At 47.6% G+C, this 18541-nt stretch overlaps 1 protein-coding gene across 1 annotated transcript in view; it reads right to left on the bottom strand.

Annotated features, from left to right (window-relative positions):
* LOC108160017 (Krueppel-like factor luna) overlaps positions 1-17596 on the bottom strand; it is a 109416-nt gene extending 91820 nt beyond the window's left edge. Inside the window, exons 1-2 of the mRNA XM_017293752.2 lie at positions 16731-17596; positions 11758-12405 (exon numbers count right to left, since the gene is read on the bottom strand). Of these exons, the coding sequence (XP_017149241.1) occupies positions 11758-11859 (102 nt within the window). The 5' untranslated portion in view covers positions 11860-12405; positions 16731-17596. The remainder of the gene's footprint in view (positions 1-11757; positions 12406-16730) is intronic.
* Positions 17597-18541: the final 945 nt, after the last annotated feature.

Genomic DNA, 18541 nt, shown 5'->3' with positions numbered 1-18541 from the left:
TGCAGCTGTCTGGCTGCTCTTTGATGTGGCAGCAGCACGTGCCCCCAGCGAGATATGGATATAGGCCTAATTGGAATCGATTTGGCTCTGGGGAGCGGTGGAGGGGGAGGGGGAGGGGCAATCCTTTCCTTTTTGGCCATTAAAAAACAATTAACAATTTCAAGCACTCAATAAAATATTTAAACTCAAAAGGAAAGTGAATCCTTTTTCCACAGAAGGGGGACAGAGCCCCCCCCCCCCCAAAGGCAAACCCCCGAAAGGCAAGCACAATGATAAATTACAAATGGAATTGTAAAAGGGCGCAACAGCCAAAAGGAATTAACAAGAAAGAGAGGGGGAGAGAGAGAGAAAAGAACAATTAACGGCAACCGAAAACAGGACACGCCTCCAGACAGACACACTCCATTAGTCCATTTGTCCATCTGTCCCTCTGTCCATCTGTCCTTCTGTCCATTTGTCCATGTTGACTCGATGATTACTCTCGCCTTTGATTAATTTCGACCTCATCGATACTTTTGCGTGGCTCTGGCAACCCTTTTTCCTGTCCTAATTTCATGGCCGCCAGTGTAATGGCTGCCGTCGTGCCCCGACTGTGTCTGTGGAGGAGCCCCTCCGCCAGTGCCCCAATCAGAGCCTTTGATTAATGAAAAGCCTCTCCTTTTCCACCTTCGGATGGGAACCACAAAGTCATTTCCGCCCGTTTTCGGCCATCATTAATAACGAAAACCAATAAAAGTGTTGGCCGAGCATTTAGGCCAAAATAAGTTGTCATCATTAGTGGCAGTTACAAGTTGGCCAAGAGCAGAGCAGAGCAGAGCAGACCAGAGCAGCATACCCTATAGATATGATCCCCAAGGAAATGGAGAGGGTTCGACAGGGAGTTCAGATCTATTCCGAGCAGTTCCTGAGATTCCAGAGAAAGAGAAGTGCCCTCAATGAAGTGCTAGACCCTTTGGTGCTTCCCGGAGACAACTAGCGCCCGTTTCCCGTGTTCCTTGGAGCCCATATACGATTACGAATAAATCTTCTTAGAGCGGAACCGAACATGTCAACGTTTCCTTCCAGGATAGAGGACAGCCGTTAGAGGATGGAAGGAACAACAGGAAGCTGCCAAGTACAAGTCGTAACAAGAATTTCTTTCGCTTTGAAACAAATTGGCAACAATTGATGAATGTCTGGTAATGAGGCCCGAAACACGAACAAAAATTAAGGCTAAACGCAACTAAAACTCTGTCAAAAGGAAACGAAGGGAAAGGAATGAGAAACAGAAGCCCAAAAGCAGGCGCCAGAGGCAGGGCCTATAAATAAATAGGCACACACACACACGCACACACAGATACACACACACGCACACAGATACATGGTCATGGTATTTACAGTACAGTGAAGCCATTCGATTCCGAAAGCAATCTGTGTAAAAGTAACGTAGTCATTAATCATTATCATATAAACATCAATTGGTGTTTAGAGTGTTGCACAGTCCGGGGAGGGGATGGGGGGATGGGGGGAGGGGAGGGGGAGGGGGGGCACTCTCCTGCCCCATGTTATTGATTGGCCCATTCGGTTCTGTGGCTGTGGCGGCGTCTCAAGGAGTGCAGACAGCCAACAAAAAAAAAAAAAAGAAAAAAAGAGGAGAAATCGGAAAAGAAATCGAAATGAAATTTACCGTAAATAAAACCGTTTCCCAAGAAGAGGGGACGGAAGGAAGGAGGAGGAGGAGGAGGAGTAGGAATGAAAAATTTAATTTATAACCGAATATATACGAAGTATTGGCCAGCAATGCCCTTCGACCAGGCCAATTCCACTTCCTTTCAAAGGGGGTGGGGGTGGGGGGGAGCGGAAGAGCAGACAGAGAGCTTTCTTCAAAGGTTTCCTGTTTGGCTCGATTCAATGCATTAAGGCCAAATCATCTTAGCCGAAATCAAATCAGAGAGAGAGAGGGAGAGAGAGAGAGAGAGAGAGAGAGAGACAGGGACAAAACTATGTCTCGTGGAGATATAAATCAACAGAAAATAAGACAAATTCTGAGAGACTCGCAGCGATGTTCCACCTAATCAAAGACAGCCAAAGCGGCAACAGAATTACATGTAATCAATTTGTCATAAGAGCCCGCAATGGTATTAGTGTGTATCGGTGTGCAGGCAGCCAGAGGAGGAGAAGGATGAATGTACTATCTTTAGCGACAGTTAACCTTGGGGCAGCTCTTAAATGGGGCGCAAATCTTCAACACTGACAAAGGTCCTTCACACAGCATCTCGCCTGCCGCCTGCCGCCTGCCGCTTGCCGCTTGCCACATTTATCATCTGCCCCGGCCCCTGCCACCATGTGTGGGCATTCCCTCATTAATATTTCATATTTATTTCAAGTTATTCCTCAGAACTCTGATAAAAGCCAGAGCGGACTTATCAGAGAACAGAATTCCCTTGTATTTCCATACAGAAAAGCCAAGAATATAATATTTTGTAATATCGGGTGTGTATTGTGTTGTTTGTGACTCGTTTTTTATCAGCACCAGAATTCCTTTGGAGAGAACAGCCATCAATCATTATCATTGGGAAATGGAAATGGAACTGGAAATGGAAATGGAAATGGCGGAGGCCCTGCCTTCCACTATCCGCGCCTTCCTGCTGAGGGCTCTATCTTTTCTTTTGGTATTTCTTTGCCCCCCTCTCGTCCCGTCCCCCTCTTAAGGGTTTTCCTGTGATTATGGCCTGCTTGATAAATTGCTTTCTGTGCGGCTTAGTCCATCGTTTAGTCCCCATATTTTATTTGGCTTATTAATTTTTCTTCTTTTTCTGTCGCGAACAGCAGCCCCCTCCAGAAATTTCCGCTCTTTCCCCCCCCCACTCTCTCTCTCTCTCGCACTTGAAGCATTTTCAATTTGTTTAATGCAATTGGGGGAAGTTTCCATCTGAAAAAGCGCCTCAATTGATGCACTTAGGCGCTAAGATCTCTCGTCGCACAAAAGGTTCACGGCCAGACGAGTGCACATTGAACGAGGGGGAAGGGGGGGGAACAGACAGCAGGGTGTGTAAATTGATTTCATTTTTGGGCTTGCCACCACATCCCACAGATACACAGATACACAGATACAGAGAGACATCAGTGTGAAATATAACTCAAAAAGCGACACAAATTTTGGGGAGGATTCAACGCTGGGAAAGACCGAGGCCCAGCCCCAGACCCAGCCCCAGCCCAAGGTCTGTGGGGGGAGCCATCAAGGGGTGCCACTGTTCCGGCACTCAGTTTGAATTTTGGTTGCATTCCGATCGCCGGAGCCCTGAGCGCGGTTCCCATGGCGAGCGCTGAGAATCCAAATCCATTCTCTTGTGATGTTATATGAGCCGAAAACTGTTTGAATGGATGATTAACATACATGAATGGGATGTGTGCTCCTCTCGGAAGGGTACGCGTTGTTTGTTTTTCGCTTGCCCTCAAAACTTTGATACGGAGCAGATGACACACGCAGTCGGGTGTCGGCGGGGGAGGGGGGCAAAGGGGGAGGGGGGCAAAGGGTGCGCTGCCTCTCTCTGATTCATCGCTCGGCCAGCCGCCTGTGGGCTTTATCTTTGCCTTGCAACAGGAAATGCTGCTGCTGCTGCTGCTGCCCCCGAAACGATTTAGCACTCAATGCGAATGCTTCGGCACGCCCATATCATCATCCTCCTCCTCCTTCTCTGGGCCTAGCAATTGTTTCGGAAAAATATTGAAAAATAAGGGAAAACAATTCACCGCCATATGCGGCAGGGGACAGCGGACAGGGGCACAGATATGTGGGTCTCTTAAGGTTCCAGTTCCGAGCCTCTTGATCCCTTTTATGGGCAATGTGTCGGCAACCGAAAATTGCTTTTGTATTTACAAACAGAACAACAAAATTTGTTCCTTATCATCGCCTGCTGTCGCCTCCCTATGGCTGGGAGGGGGGCGGCGGGCAGGGCATGCCCCCGAAGATATTGGCGCCATTTGGTCTTATCACTTATCAGACATCATGCAGACGACAGCAGGCCCTGTGGGCCCTCCGTCGAAGGAGTCCAAGGTTACAAACGGGTCGGGTCGGGTCGTGTCGTCCCTCCCTCCCTCCCTCCTTTGGCTGTGAGCTTAGCAGAAAGTAATTTATGTTCGGGCCAAAGCAGGGCCTTTAATTAGCCCATTGTTGGGCATCTGACAAATTTTAGTTGCCCGCCAAGGGGCATGGGCCTCGACGGCGGACAACTGTCAACTGTTTTCATATTGAGGCTGCCACTGCCACAAATCACAGGCAACCCACCCACCCACACGCACCCACACGCACACATGTCCCATCCCTTCTTGTTTTCCCACATTTGACATACATTTTTCGCCAGAAAACATTTTAAGGGTAGCAGGAGGAGGAGGAGGGGGAGGGGGAGGACACCAGACTGCCAGCCGACAACAATGGCGGTCGTCTAGCCTGGCTGTCATCCCACGCACCACCGGGCGGAACGGCACCCACTCCAGCCCTCCTTTTCCTGGATCTCCACCCAAGTACAAGGCTCGCTCATGTTTTTTCCCCCTGCCCTTCAATGGAATACTCGTAGTAGTGTAACATCTCGATAATCCTTCGGGAACTCAAGTATCTGGGAGTATATGCCATTTCGCCTGCTCTTCCAGAGTTTTGCTCCGGGGCTTGAAATACTGGAGAGGGATAAGGGCAGGAATCGGATTCCTTTGGGCTTGAAAAACGATCAAAATGCTATCGATCAGCATGGAAAATGCTATGCCCACTGGAGAGGTATCTATCTATCCATCCATCCATCTATCTATCTATCTATCCATCTACTAATCCATGTATCTATCTATCCATCTATCTTTCATTCCATTCCCAAGCAAGATCCTATTCCGCTGTTGCCGGCGTGTATCATTCCATTCGGTGTGGCTCGCTCTCGTTCGTGCCGTAAATTATGCACCCTTCACACATGCTCCCCCTCCCCCTCTCCCCTCCCCCCGCCACCATAGACGTGTGCAAAATTCAACAAAATGGCAAGTGCTCAAAAAAAAAGAATTTCAAAAATACCAAAAATATTCCAAAATAAAAATTGTTCTGGCGGCCGCCACCCCTTGAGATTTTTCGCCACCAGGGAGTGGGTGGGGGTGGTGGTCGGGCTGGGGGGGGGGTGGTGTGCCTGTTGGTGGTTGTTGCTGGGCTGGCCTTTTATTTCGCAGCATTTTCCGCAAAAATTTGCTCAAGACGACGGCGACGGCGACGGCGACGGCTACGGCGATGGTTGTTTACCCAAAGAAATGGAAAGCAATTTGTAGCGAGGATTTCGGTACTTCGGTATTTCGGTATTTATTTGGAATTTACATAAAAAATAAAACAATGAGTGTGCAATTGGCTGTGGTATAATGAAATCGTCTCGTCTCGTCTCGTCTCGTCTGTGTGTGTGTATCTTTCGCTCAAATGAGTTGGCAATGAAAGATGACGATTTGCAGGAGGCTGGGGCTGAGGCTGAGGCTGGGGCTGGGGCTGGGGTAGCCCCGAGGCACGTGGCCAGTCGCCCTCGAGGCCATCGCATTATTAAAAAAGGATTAGTTTGTGCCGCTCGTAAAAGAAACTGTCAGGACACATGGCCTCTGCCTGAGTATCGGCCGCTGGCTCTGGCTCTGGCTCTGGCCTTTTTTATGGCCAGAAAGAGCGCGCTCCCTCTCTCTTTCTTTGGGGGGGGACTTGGGGCCCGGCTTCGGAGGCAATAAAGATTAATTTCGAGGCATAAAGCGGCGGCACGAGAAGAGCAAGCAATCAGCAAAACGAAAAAAAGGAAATGTCTGTCCTTTGGCGAAATCAATCAATTGCTTAGAAAGACCATTTTTTATTGGCCAAAAAAAAAAAAGTCTCAGTGAATGCCAGTTGCCGCTTTAATGGGTAAAAGTCGTTCTACTGTATGTGTGTGTGTGTGTGTGTGTGTGTGTGTGTGGAAGGAAATGAGGAATCAACCCACATGGAGAGGCGCCCCAGCCCACGCTGAGAGATTAGCAAACAGAGAGCTGGAGACACGACCCACAATCAGGGGACTGTTCTCCTTAACAAGGCAGCAGCCAAGGGGGGGGGGGGGGGGGGGGGGGGGGGAGAAAAAACACAACTGTAATTAATACGAAACATATCCACTCATTACCAAGAGACTTTATCAACGGGCGCACATCTTTCGGAGCGAAAAAGAGCAAAAGACCAAAAGCAGACGAAAGAGATACAGATACAAAGAGAGAGAGAGAGAGAGAGAGAGAGAGAGACAGCATCAGCATGGTAGGAGATGGAATTACAGGAGGAGGAATAGATTGTAGCTAAAATCTGGAGGCACACACACACACACAGACACAGACACACAAATGATGGGGCGGTGGGGGGGAGACAAACGTTGCCTGAGCAAAGGATAAGAGAGAGCCCCACAGAGGAGATGCCAACTTGATGTATGACTCTAATAAATACGAATTTACCAGGCTGTAGCAGGGAGGCAGGGGGGCAGGGGGGCTGGGGCTGGGGCTGGGGCAACCGAGGCATACATAATTGTACAACCAATTAGGAGCTGGATACAGAGAGGATATAACTCAAACTTAAAGCACAAAGAGAGCACAGAGCGGAGAACAGAGAGAGCAAGCATCGGTGGATCGAGAAGACCGCATTCGAGGCCCAATCGTGATCTGAGAGTCGCTCGCTGGCAGAGTCTCTCTTCAGAGCGGAAACCGTGGGTGGAAGTGGAGCCGATAGCCGGCAACTCAATTATCCGCAATTTAGACGAGTCCCTTTCGTCCGGGTGGTGCTCTCCCCCCCCCCACACTGCACTGAGGGGAAAACAGCAGGAAAATGTCAGCTTTCAGGAGCCACATCTTCAAGCCGAGACGCCCCAACAGCTGTGCAGAATTTTGATTCCGGTCTCAGGTTCGTGCCCCCAATTGTGGGCCACTGGCACACCCGCTCTTACAATAATTATTGTGCGATATGGAGTATCACCGAGGAGAGGGTGAAACCTCCTTTGGAAGCCTTTTTTTAGCCACTCTTTGGCTTGATCTCGCTCGCTCTCTCTCTCTCTCTCTCTGGCGGCATCGCTGGGAGTTATGCAAGAAGTCGCGCTGCCACAAGTTGCAGCAACTTTTCTGGTTAACTCTGCGTGTGGCAGCAGGCGGCGGCAGTAAGCCAGTGGCGGTGGCACTGCAGACCGCAGCTCGAGGCGGCAGGGAGCGGAGTCTGGAGTCTGGAGTCAGTCGTATCATAAACTTGCACGTAACCAAGAGCCGCTCTCCTCCCGGCCCGAGTGGGGGGGGGGGAGGCAGTCGCATAGTTAAATATGAGCTATGTGCCACAAATGCGAGTGTCTAGTGTGGCACCAGCACTCCCCGGCACACACTCGTAGATAAACAGACAGTGGCGTCGCGCATTCCACATTATAAGCATAAATCCCGCAAAAACTATAAAAGGACATGGACACGGCCGCACAAGGGGCAGGGTGCGAGGCAGGACGCAAGGCAGGGTGCGAGACTGTGGCTGTGCCTGCCACGTAGTGCGAATGTGCGAGGGGAGGGCGCGCGTATATTTGATGATTAATTGCAGCCAAGATGATAAATGATTGAGGGTAATAGAGGAGTAGCAAATGTGTGGCAAAGGAACAGTGGCACGAACGACGACACCAAGGGTGTGTGTGTGTGTGTGTGTTTGTGTGTGTGTGTGTGTATCGGAGGGCATTTAAGGCCCACAGACGCTTGGCCCGCACGTTGGTTCCTCCCTCCCCCCCCTGCCCCTCCCCCATCCCGCAGAACAAACATATTTTCAGCAATTGCACGTATTTCGGATTTCTCTCGCTCTCCCCCCCGTCTCTCTCTCTTTCTTTCTCCCTCTTTTCTCTAGTTCTAGGTCTTTGTCTCTTTCGCTTTCTTCTTCTCTTTCTGGCACTTCCTTTTGCTTTTTCTTTGGCTTTTTTTTTGCTGTGTTTGCTAGAAAAAAGAACTCTGCCACTGCCACTGCCGCTGCCGCTGCGACGTGTTTTAGTCAATGAATTGGGTGTGTGTGTGTGTGTGTGTGTGGCTTATTATGTGCGTGTGTGTGTGTGTGCGTGTGTTGTGCATCTATCTTCATGAATTTCCCAACGGCAACAAGCTCCGTTTTCTCAGCGTTTTTTTTCTGGTTTTTTCTGTTTTTTTCTTCTATTTTTTGTGCTCTTTTTGGTACGTGCCATTTTTGGGTTTTCTGCCACGATTTTCGTGTGTTAAATGTTAACTGCTGATTGCATATTGTCGAAGGTGGTTGTTGCCACTTGTGCTTGGGGCAGTAACCAGGGGCGGGGGCGGGCTGAATGGAAATATTTAATATTAAAATGTAATTGGGAAATATTCATAGATATCCCGTTGGACGGATAGACGGATAGACAGAGCTTTAGATTTATTTAAATTTATTTAAATTTGTGGTTTAAATGTGTGCAACCGCAGCACAGGGACCTGCCACTGCCACAAAATGTGGCTAATACGCTGGGCGAAAATCGCATCGAATCCGCTTAGATTTTCACAAATTAAAATCAATATCCAATGGCCAAGAGCAAATGGCTAAAATAATACCGAAAACTCGCCAAATTCTATAAATGAAATTAATCGCAAATAGTTTTGGGGGTGGGGGAAATTGTGGGCGGGGGGACGGGCCCCCCGCTCATCAAGCGGAAAAAAAAAAGGAAAATTCAATTCATTTTCGGGATTTTTCGCTCGTCAAAATGAAAGAAAAATACGGTTTAGATTCCAGATTGGAGTGGAAATGAAATAAATTAAGACTGGGACCCCCCCCCCCTCACCGCCCCGCCGCCCCCTGATGCCCAGAATGGCATTTATTTTTATTGGTTTCCATAACCAGCCCACCAAAAAAGAAGCTAGAGATACAAATGCAGATACAAAGATACACATAATGTATGCAGCAGATACAGATACAGATACAGATACAGATACAGATACAGATACAGATACAGATACATGTGCCAGAGCAGCAGCTTGTTTGTCTTTGCCACTGAGGCAGCAGCAAAGGCAACAATTTGAGGCTCAACAGCTGTTTAAATGGAAATGAGACACAAGTGTTTCCCAGCGACGGACGGACGGACGGAGGGAGGGACGGATGGAACCGTATTATGCCTCATAACCATAGCTCCCCCCTCTCCCCTCCAGCTAAAGCACTTCCCCCCAAATAACAATTACAATAAAACAATAAGCAAACAGCAAAACGCAGCCGCCGCATCGGAAGCAGGCGGAAGTCAACGGAAATAAACAAAACATCCATCCGCAAGTTCTAATTACAAAAGGCACCAACCCAAACAGAGACAGGGAGAGAGAGAGTGGGAGTGGGAGTGGGAGGGGGAGGGGGAGATCGCTTGAGAAAGTTCCAGTACGAAATTCGTGGTTCTGCTCCTTTTGATGTCCTTGCCACCTGCCCGCCGCCCCTGCAACGCCGACAAAACTTTTATTAAATGCAGCAATTTAAAGTTTTTAGCCCCGAATCAAATCTAACCGCTCTTGAGGCCAGGCCGCAGCGGCAAATACCTTAAAAAATACTACAAATATTAGCCAGAGAGGAGAAACCGCCGCTTTTGATCGAAAAGAATGGTTCTAGTTTAAGGTGGAAAACCCAGTACAAGATATGAGTCTTGGCCAGGGGCCTCTTCGCTGAATTTTTTATCCATGAAACCCCTTAACTTTCATCCATGATCTATGATAGGATACGATTCCGGGCTCTGCCTCTCCAACGGCTAGCGGCCTCTTCGCTGACGCTGCCAATACTTCAGCATCTTGCCTCAATCAACTATTCAGGCTGGCAGGGCCGGGCAGGCCATCTCTTTGGTTTCAATTTCAAGTTTTGCACAAACTTTCGCAAGTTCCGACTTTCCGACATAAGGGTATCCGAAGGAACGGCATCTCGAGCAGCCCCAAACGTCAGCGACAACGACAACGACGACGACGACGAATACAAAATACAAAATACAAAAAGTTATGCAAAAATGTGTACTCGAGTTCAATTAAAAGTTTTTAAGTTGTGCAAATGAAACGAGTGCATCGCGACTCGCGACTCCCGCCTGCCGGCTGCCGTTTCAAATTCCAAATTCGACTTTAACTTCGACTTTGACTCAGACTCAGACTCGCACTTGATATCCAAACTGCTGATGGAAATTCCACAAAATTCATCCAAAATTTAGTGCTTGCAGGATTGAAACCTTTTCATGTGCCTATTTCTGTGTATTTTTATGGAATTTCTGGCTGGAAATACTTGAAATATCTATCTGCTGGCTGTGTTTGTATCTTTTGTTGTGCGTAGAAAGTAAATAAATAAACTGAGGGTGTGAAAAATATTCTTAATTTGCGGCGAAACCTGAAACGGTGGCCAAAGAGCGGCACAGCCTCCGACTTGTCGCAGATTTCTTTCATCGCAAATGGGAAAACAGAAACAAAAACAGAAACAAAAACAGAATAAAAAAAAACCCCACCTCCGCCCCCGCCCCTTCCCCCTCAAAGTCGTAACACAATCTTCTTATGCGTCAGTTATTTTTTGATAACACCCCAAGACGACCCCCCCGCTGGTGCCAGAGAGAGAGAGAGAGAGAGAGAGAGAGGGAGAGAGAGGGGCCAGTAGAAGCCACGAAAAGCTGTCTGCAATCAGCTGGCGGCGGTCTTCGATTCGTTTTATCAGAGAAAACACTCGAAAAAACGAGCAACAAAAAATAATAAATAATAAAAAGAAATGCCACACACAAACACACAGAAACACACATAAAAAATTGGCAAAAAAAGAACAAAAAAGAAGAAGAGATTAAACGTCTGAATATAGTACAAGCATACATTTATTTAGTATATATATTATTCATGCCGCGCGATGATAACCGAACCGAGCGCTGGGTGGCTGCTGGGTGGCTGCTGGGTTGCTGCTGGTTTGCGAATTTCTACTTATTTATGGCCCCGGCACATCTATTTATTCGGCTGGCCCCATCTTTTGTTGGGTTTTTCGCGCAAACAAAACTGAAATACATATCAGTCCGGGAGAGACCGTGCACACACACATACATATAGCGGGCACACACACACACACACACACACACACACACACTTGGAGCACCCGAAAAGCTTATCAAGAGTTTATAATTTCTGGCGATTTAATTTTAGACCGTGCGGCAGGTAAGCTGGAATACGCAGACCTTGAAAACAAAACACTAAACACTTTCGCCTCTAGCCCCTCTATCGCCTCTAGCCCCTCTAGCACCTCCAGCCCCTCTAGCGATCGGCAAAGATTGCGCAATGCCCCAAAAGGAAGTCGAAGAAAAGTCGCCCAAGTCGGCCAGGTCTTTCGATAAAATTGAGGAATTAAGTAGTCGAGTCTTTTGATAAATTTCCAAACACAAAGCAAACACAAAGCAAATACAAAGCTCTGCTGGAAGGTGACGTCAATCGGGGGGAATGTGGCGGACAAATATGAAGGGAAATGGGAACAGTCTGTTCTGTGAGAGGAAAACCATTTGGAAAGCCAGAAGCCCCCATAATCTTGAACACTATTCCCTCTCTGCTATCGCCGAACTACTTTAGTAGATCAATTAACATTGAAAAGCATGGAATGTTTGCGATTAGATTAGCCAAAGGGTTCAGCCCAAGATTGTGCTGAAATTCCCTTAGGAACTGAATCATCTTTAGGGAAGGTTGCAATGGTCTTGGAATGCTCTCATATCTACCATCGAATGGGCACTGATTCGGTATCGTTTCGATAAGCATAAGATAGGGATTTGGGCCACAAACCTGTTGCCATTGATCCTCAATGGAGGGCTGCGACGAGAAGTAGCCGGTGGTGCAGATGCGCTCCAGTTCGCTGAAGATATTCCCACTCGGTAGGATATCCATCTCGAAGTCCTCTTCGGTGAATCGCAAAAACTCTAGGGACTCCGTGGTGAGGCCGTTGCAGTAGGGTTTTGATTGATTGATTGATTGATTGGTTGATTGAGTGCGGCTCAAAGTTCTGCTCGTCGAGGTTTTGATTACAATTCAATATGGCTATATGCTATATGCTATATGCTTTGTGCTATATGCTATAGATCTATGTACTATATGTATGTATATGCAGATGGTTATATATATTATTTATTTTGATTGAATTTTGATTTCAGAGAGATTGTTGCTTCCCAGCGCTGGCGGGGGTCGCTGTGGGCTGCATTTTGAGACTCGCGTCTGTGGATTATCGGATATATTCTAATCTGTATGGGATCCACACACACTTATCTTTCTCGCACTTTATTTTGTTAGTTTTTGTTCAACTAATTTCATTCGGGGTTTCTTTGATTTCGCACTTTTTCACATTAATTGATTCCTTTTTTTTTTAGATTTTTATGAATGCATTTCCATAATATTTTTTCTGTTGTTTGTTTGTAGGTTGGTTTTTTTTTTTGTTAGCTGCAAGTAAACAAAAAAAATACATAAATAATCATTAATTATAGGTTTTTTTTGGGTGGCGGGGGGGTGTAGCGGGGGGTTCTTTAACCCACATTCTTTTTGGCCTGTTTTCATCTTCTGCCGAGTCATCGCCCGTCATTCCAAATTATTAATTATTCTAGTTTTATTTTTTTTTTTTTCTTTCGTTTTTTCGCTCTCTAGTGGGAATATTTTGAATATTTCTTTAAAAATAGATCTCGAGGTTTTTCGCCCCGTCGTACAATCTCGAATTGGATTCAGTTTCTGGTATCTGTTTTAGCCATGCTCAACACAATTTGGAAAACACAGTTTTGGGTCAGTAACCCCCATTTCGAGCACTACACTCGTGTGTGCATACTTCTCTGGGCGAGTGTGTGTGTGTGTGTGTGTGTGTGTGCTGGGGTCGGATCAATTTGATTATTATTATAGTCAACAGGGGCCCTCTCTCTCCCTGTCCCTCTCCCTGTTTCGGCCTGGCCACAACTCAGCCTTAGCCACCGCCACTGCCGCCGTCGCCTGTGTTTTTCTTTCGTTTCTAAGCGCTTGGCGTCCCTTTCGCTCTCCCTCTCTCTCTGGTGTCTCTTTTGCTCTCCCCTTTCCTGCTGCAGTCGCGGTCTGTTGTCGGTTTTTACTACCTGTTTCTTGTTGTTGTTTGAGCCGGGCCGGGACGGGCTCACAACGTTTTCGTGTTAACTGAAAAAAAGAACCACCAAAACCGAGTCCCAGTCCCAGTCCCAGCCCGTTGACCGTGTGCGCTTTTGACTTGAATTCTGTTTTGTTTCGGTTTTCAGTTTTCGTTTTTCGGTTTTCGTTTTTCGTTTTCTTCTTTGGTTTGTTGTGTTTGTTGGTACAGTTTTGTTGTTTCTGTTGCCTGATGCATGCGGCACATGTGGCGCTGTCTCTTTCGGGGCCCAAATTAGAACTTTGCACTGCAGTTCTCTGTCTCTCGACAAAGGCGAACTTTCATTTGGTTTTGGCCTAAAAAATAATGCCCCGGCCCATCTCCCCCCCCCCCCCCCCACTCACTCACTCTCCACGCAGTCCCGCAGTCAATGGCATTTTTATGTTCCTGACTGTTTTCCCCATGAGTCCCATCGGTTCCACCACATTATGGGACTCCCCTCTCTCCCTCTTTCTCCCTCCTTCTTTGTAGGAGTGTCTGCTGTCCCTATCCCAAACATTCCCGGGCTCTATTCTATGACAATAAGCATTGGCTTATTGATTTTCCAGCATCCAGCATCCACCATTCCAGACAACAGCATTTTCCATCCCATCTCGAATCGAGAACCTTTTCACACACTTGTCCTGCGCTCTGAAACTCTTCCTGTTTTATTGTTGGACGTTCGACGTTAGATGTTACACCTCCCCCCCTCTACCATTCCCCTCCCCTGGCGGTCGTTTTCATTTTGATTATCGAACATTTTTATCGCTTTGACGTTTTTACAAGTTTGTATTATATCCACTCTTCGAGAAGAAAAACCAGGGAAAAGGGAGAAGGGAAAATCGAAACAAAAAGTTATGTCTCTCATGTCTGGGGGGGGGGTACAGTTCTGAGGTCCCTGTGTGTGTGTGTGTGCGTTGGCCATTGTCCAGGGCCGCTGGAACCCCTTCTCTGGGAGCGGAAGAAGGGGGCAGGTGGCGGGTGAGGAGTCACATTTCGCTTGAAATTTAATACGATTTTCATATCGAACTTTGGGCTTTAGGTAGATTGTTTTTTGGTCTAATTAACTGTTAACCCAGTTACAGTTCCAGTTCCAGCTGCAGTTTCAAGTTGCACGAGTGCCGTGGAGTTGAAACAATAAAAAAAAAGAAGCATTGGAGCCCACACGAAAGCCCACATGAAGCGATCGCCCACTCGCACTCCTCCTCCTCCTCCTCCTCCTCGTTTCTATTGCCAGCCACCCGCCTGCTGCATTTATGATTGCAGCATCCAGTAACCGAGAGAGCTGCCTCCACAGCAACAGCAGACACACACACGTAAAGATACTTTACTCAAAGACCCTTCAATCAACAACTTAACGCGCCACGCGGCAGCCGAGAGACAGCGCTAGAGGCGCTTCTTCGCTCCCTGCCGCACGTTCTCTGTCTCTGTCTCAGTCTCTGTCTCTCCTCTTCCTCCACTCCTTCTGCCTACGTGCGTTTTAATTTCTTGTCCGCTGCTGCACGGCCACTTGCCTCCCGCCTTTGGGCTGGTGTTGGGCCCTTTCCAGGCCCAAGACGGGATCTTCCAGGGTAGCCACAGCCACAGCCACAGCCTTGACTGCCGGCTTTCTTGTTTTGGTTTTGTTTTTTCCCCATTTTAAAACGGAATTTTAAGCGTTCAAGAAAGCACATGCTTTTGGGGTCTTGCCTTCCCTTTTTCCCTTCTCTCCCGCTGGTTTTTTTTGTATCAGAAACAGCAACAGAGAACCGAGAGAAGAGAGAGAAGAGAGAGAAGAACTGGCGACGACCTTAACGGGCATGCTGCCAGGGACGGGGCCCCAAGACGGACTCTCGAGGAGGCAGCAGAAGCAGCAACAGCAACAGCAACAGCAACAGCAACAACAATGGACACCAACGAAACGTCATCAGCAGTTCAACGGATCTTTGCCTGCATTTGTTGTCCCTCTCCCTCTCCCTCTCCCTCTGCCTCTTCCCTTTTTTTTTTTGTGTCTTACTTTGTTTTCATCTTCGTTCCATGACTTGGCATTTCCATCCATGAACTTGATGCCTCCCCCCCTTGTCCCCCTCCTTGTTCCATCCCACGCAAAACTCTTTTGTTTCCAGTGTAATATTTCCTGCCAGCCGCCCCCGAAAAACAAATCAACACTTTGTTCATTTCACACGTGAATTGCTTTCAAATAAAACCCAAAACCGAATTGGAAAATGGAAAATGGAAAATGGTGCTGCTCCATGTATGCTCTGCTCTCGGGGCTCTCGGGGCTCTCGGGGCTCTCGGGGCTCTCGTTGGTCTATTTTTATATCAAAACTTTGTTTACATTCCAATTCGAGTGGGAATTTTCCTCTAGAAATAGAGAGGCACACACACACACGCATACGCATACCAGGGAAATTCAGGGAAATTAGAAAACCCTCGTTTCATTTCGATTCTGTTCCTGCGGTTGCACGCGGATTGACATTGCCCCAAAAAGGTGCCCACAAAATGCTGCAAGCTGCGGCTTTTCCTGGCGGTTTTCTGCAATTAATTCGTATTCGAAATGGGGGATTCCTGGGGCACACCGCAAGAAGCCTCAAGGAAACGCCACAAGAAAATTTCCTGCCCTACAAAAAGTTGGTGCCAAGAAATACCGTTTCATGTGGTGTCGCCTCCCTTTTGCCGTTGTTTGGATCATTTATTTTTAGCCGGGATATCGCTTGCGTCTGTTTATAAACAAAACGTTATTTATGGCCTCTATTTTACTTTGTTTTATTTTCGTACAGTCAAATAAATATTAATAAAGACCCCGAAGGCGACAGAAGACACTCTCGACGGGCCACCACATGTGGCATATCTTTAATTGGGGGGAAAGGGGGCGAGGGGGGGGGGGGATGGGTTCCATAAATCAGACAGAATTAGCCAAAACTCTCGGAATTCTCTTTTGTTGCGTGCCCCAACCATTATTAGCAACATTCCCGTTAATATTGGAGATCTCTTGCCACACTCTTGCCGCCCCTCGACGCTGAGTAATTGGATTACAAAGTGAAGCTATTGGTAAATATTTGGTGTATAAACAAGAAACAGCAACCCATGGGGCAGGTATTCCTGCCTATCTTTCCACCCAGGGGGGGGGGATCTATTGATATTTGCAAGGGGAAACCAAGAGAAACTGAAAAAGCAGAACCGATTCGTATGAATCGTAGAACAAGTGCAATGCCTCTGTTCTGTACAAGAGTGTGTGTGTGTGTGTGTGTGTGTGTAAATGTATTTATTTATTATTCATATTTATACGATTATTGCCATTTTGGCGCCGACGAGTCAACCGTCAACCGTCAACCGTCAACCGTCAACCGCAGTGGAAATTGAAAAATACTCGATGCATGAATCAACCAACAGCCAGCACTCGAGAACAGAAACCCGTTCCGATCCCCTCCGATCCCCTTGGATCCGTTCCCCCCCCTGTGTACTACGTGATCTCTGGACAGTCGGTTGGGGGCATGCAAAATTGCGCAAAACATTTGCTGTAACATTATACACGGCATAGTATCTGGCAGGGAATTACTCATAGAGGATCCCAGTGAATCATCAATGGACGTGTCGAGAGCGAGGAATGTCCCTGCTGCACCTGCCTAACGGGCTTCCGATTCGATCGATTCGAATCTGGCTTTACCTTGCTGCCAGTTGGTGCATGTGCAACACTTGCTTCCCGTTCGGACTGCTTCACTTTGCGGCGCTGCTGTCTCACTTTTGTGGTTGTTGTTGTTGCTGTTGTTGTTGTGGCCTTTTTTTTCGCAAAACACAGAAACTTGTTTGCCACACACACACACACACACACGCGCGCGCTACTCACTAACACCACCAACGGCGGACAGACACCTTAACGACGCGACGCGATGCGACGCGACACCGGCAGGCAGCAAAAACAATAAAAGCCACAACATTGGCGGCTGATCGAGCGGCGATAACAAAACAAACACAAATATTAGTATTTGTTTTCTCCACTCAATAATTCTCGTTGCAACTATGTTTTTTTTTTGTTGCAATTTTCACGGCTTTAATTTTGCATTTTCCAGCCCTATTTTGTTGTATTTCTCGATAATTTTCCTGTTTGTTTTTGCTGTATTTACACGGTGTTCTGTTGTTCTGGATTGGTTTTGTATTCACTTGCTTGGGTCTCGTCTCACTTGATTTGACAGTTGTTTACGGAGTTAAACCCTGTACTGTTTTCCTATCGGATCGAAGGGGCACACGCACACACACACACGCGATAAGGCCGGATAAACAATTGCAGTTTTGCACGGTTTTTGTTTTGATTTTGGGATATTTTTGTGTGTTTTGGCACAAAAAAAAAACAAAATAATTAACCGCTAACGGGTGCGTGTTGTGGGTAACCGGCAAACGCGTCTTCGCCCGCTGTGTTCCGCTCTTGCGCGGGCTTTTTCAACGGACTTCTCTGAAATTCGGAAAGGAGTTCGACAGCAACTGTTGTTTCCTTGTCCGCGGCCGAAACATGTTTTAAATCGTGCTCACGAGATTCGGGGCTGCTTTCGTTCAACTGCGCTCGCCTCCGAACGCAACGTGCTGCGGCTCGGGTTCGCTCGCCTGAGCGGTTCGATCGAACCGAAGAGAGCGCTTTAGAAGAGCGTTCGCCGTCTGATGCTGTTCTACTGTTAGCTAACAGAGCGAAGAGAACAAAACAGAACCTCATCTCGCTCGACAGCAAGCCGCTCTACGCAGACGAACGTAACAAAACCCGACGAAACTCAGTTAGAGTTCGATTCGGCTGCGTTTGTGTGGTGAGAGAGAGCTGCATGGCTCTCTTCGTTTTGTTGTCGTATTAGAACCGGAATTGCTAACAGGCCGCTGTTAAACTGTTATACGCGTACGATATTGGGTAGGGCTGTTACCCCCAACAGTCGGTTAACATGGGGGGATTCTGTGCCACCAAAACACTTGCTAAAAGGCACACAAGGGGCAAGGGGCAAGGGGCTCAATTACTGACAATCATATGGCATATAATCCTCGTACTCCACATATGACACTTATTAAGGACAACGGCTGGCATTTGGCATAATTGCGAATAAACTAGCAAACATACCCCCCTTTCCCACAATGCGCCCCCCTGGTGGGGCAGCGGAAGTCACACAAATCCGTAAACGGCACAGTTTATGCCGGCCAAAGCACTCCGCAGCGCCCAAGTAAGGAGACGACCAAATTGTCCATTATCGGTGCCACAGCCGGGGAGGAGGGAGAGGAGGGAATTGGCAGGAGGCGGCAGAGGAGGCAGAAACAGGGCCTAAACCCCGCATTGCAATGGTTATTAATATTGATTGGAGCATAAACTGGCGACGGGATTCGAGAGCTGGGGACTCCACTGCCCACAGAGACACACACACACACAGGGACACACACACACAGGGACACACACACACACACATTTGTTGTCGATTAATTGCGATTATGTAAATGTTAATGTAAATC

The sequence above is a fragment of the Drosophila miranda genome, chromosome 3 (assembly GCF_003369915.1).
Source record: "Drosophila miranda strain MSH22 chromosome 3, D.miranda_PacBio2.1, whole genome shotgun sequence".
In the NCBI taxonomy this organism is placed as follows: domain Eukaryota; kingdom Metazoa; phylum Arthropoda; class Insecta; order Diptera; family Drosophilidae; genus Drosophila; species Drosophila miranda.
The sequence above is the reverse complement of the archived record's forward strand: the minus strand, read 5'-3'. Positions and strand labels throughout refer to the sequence as shown.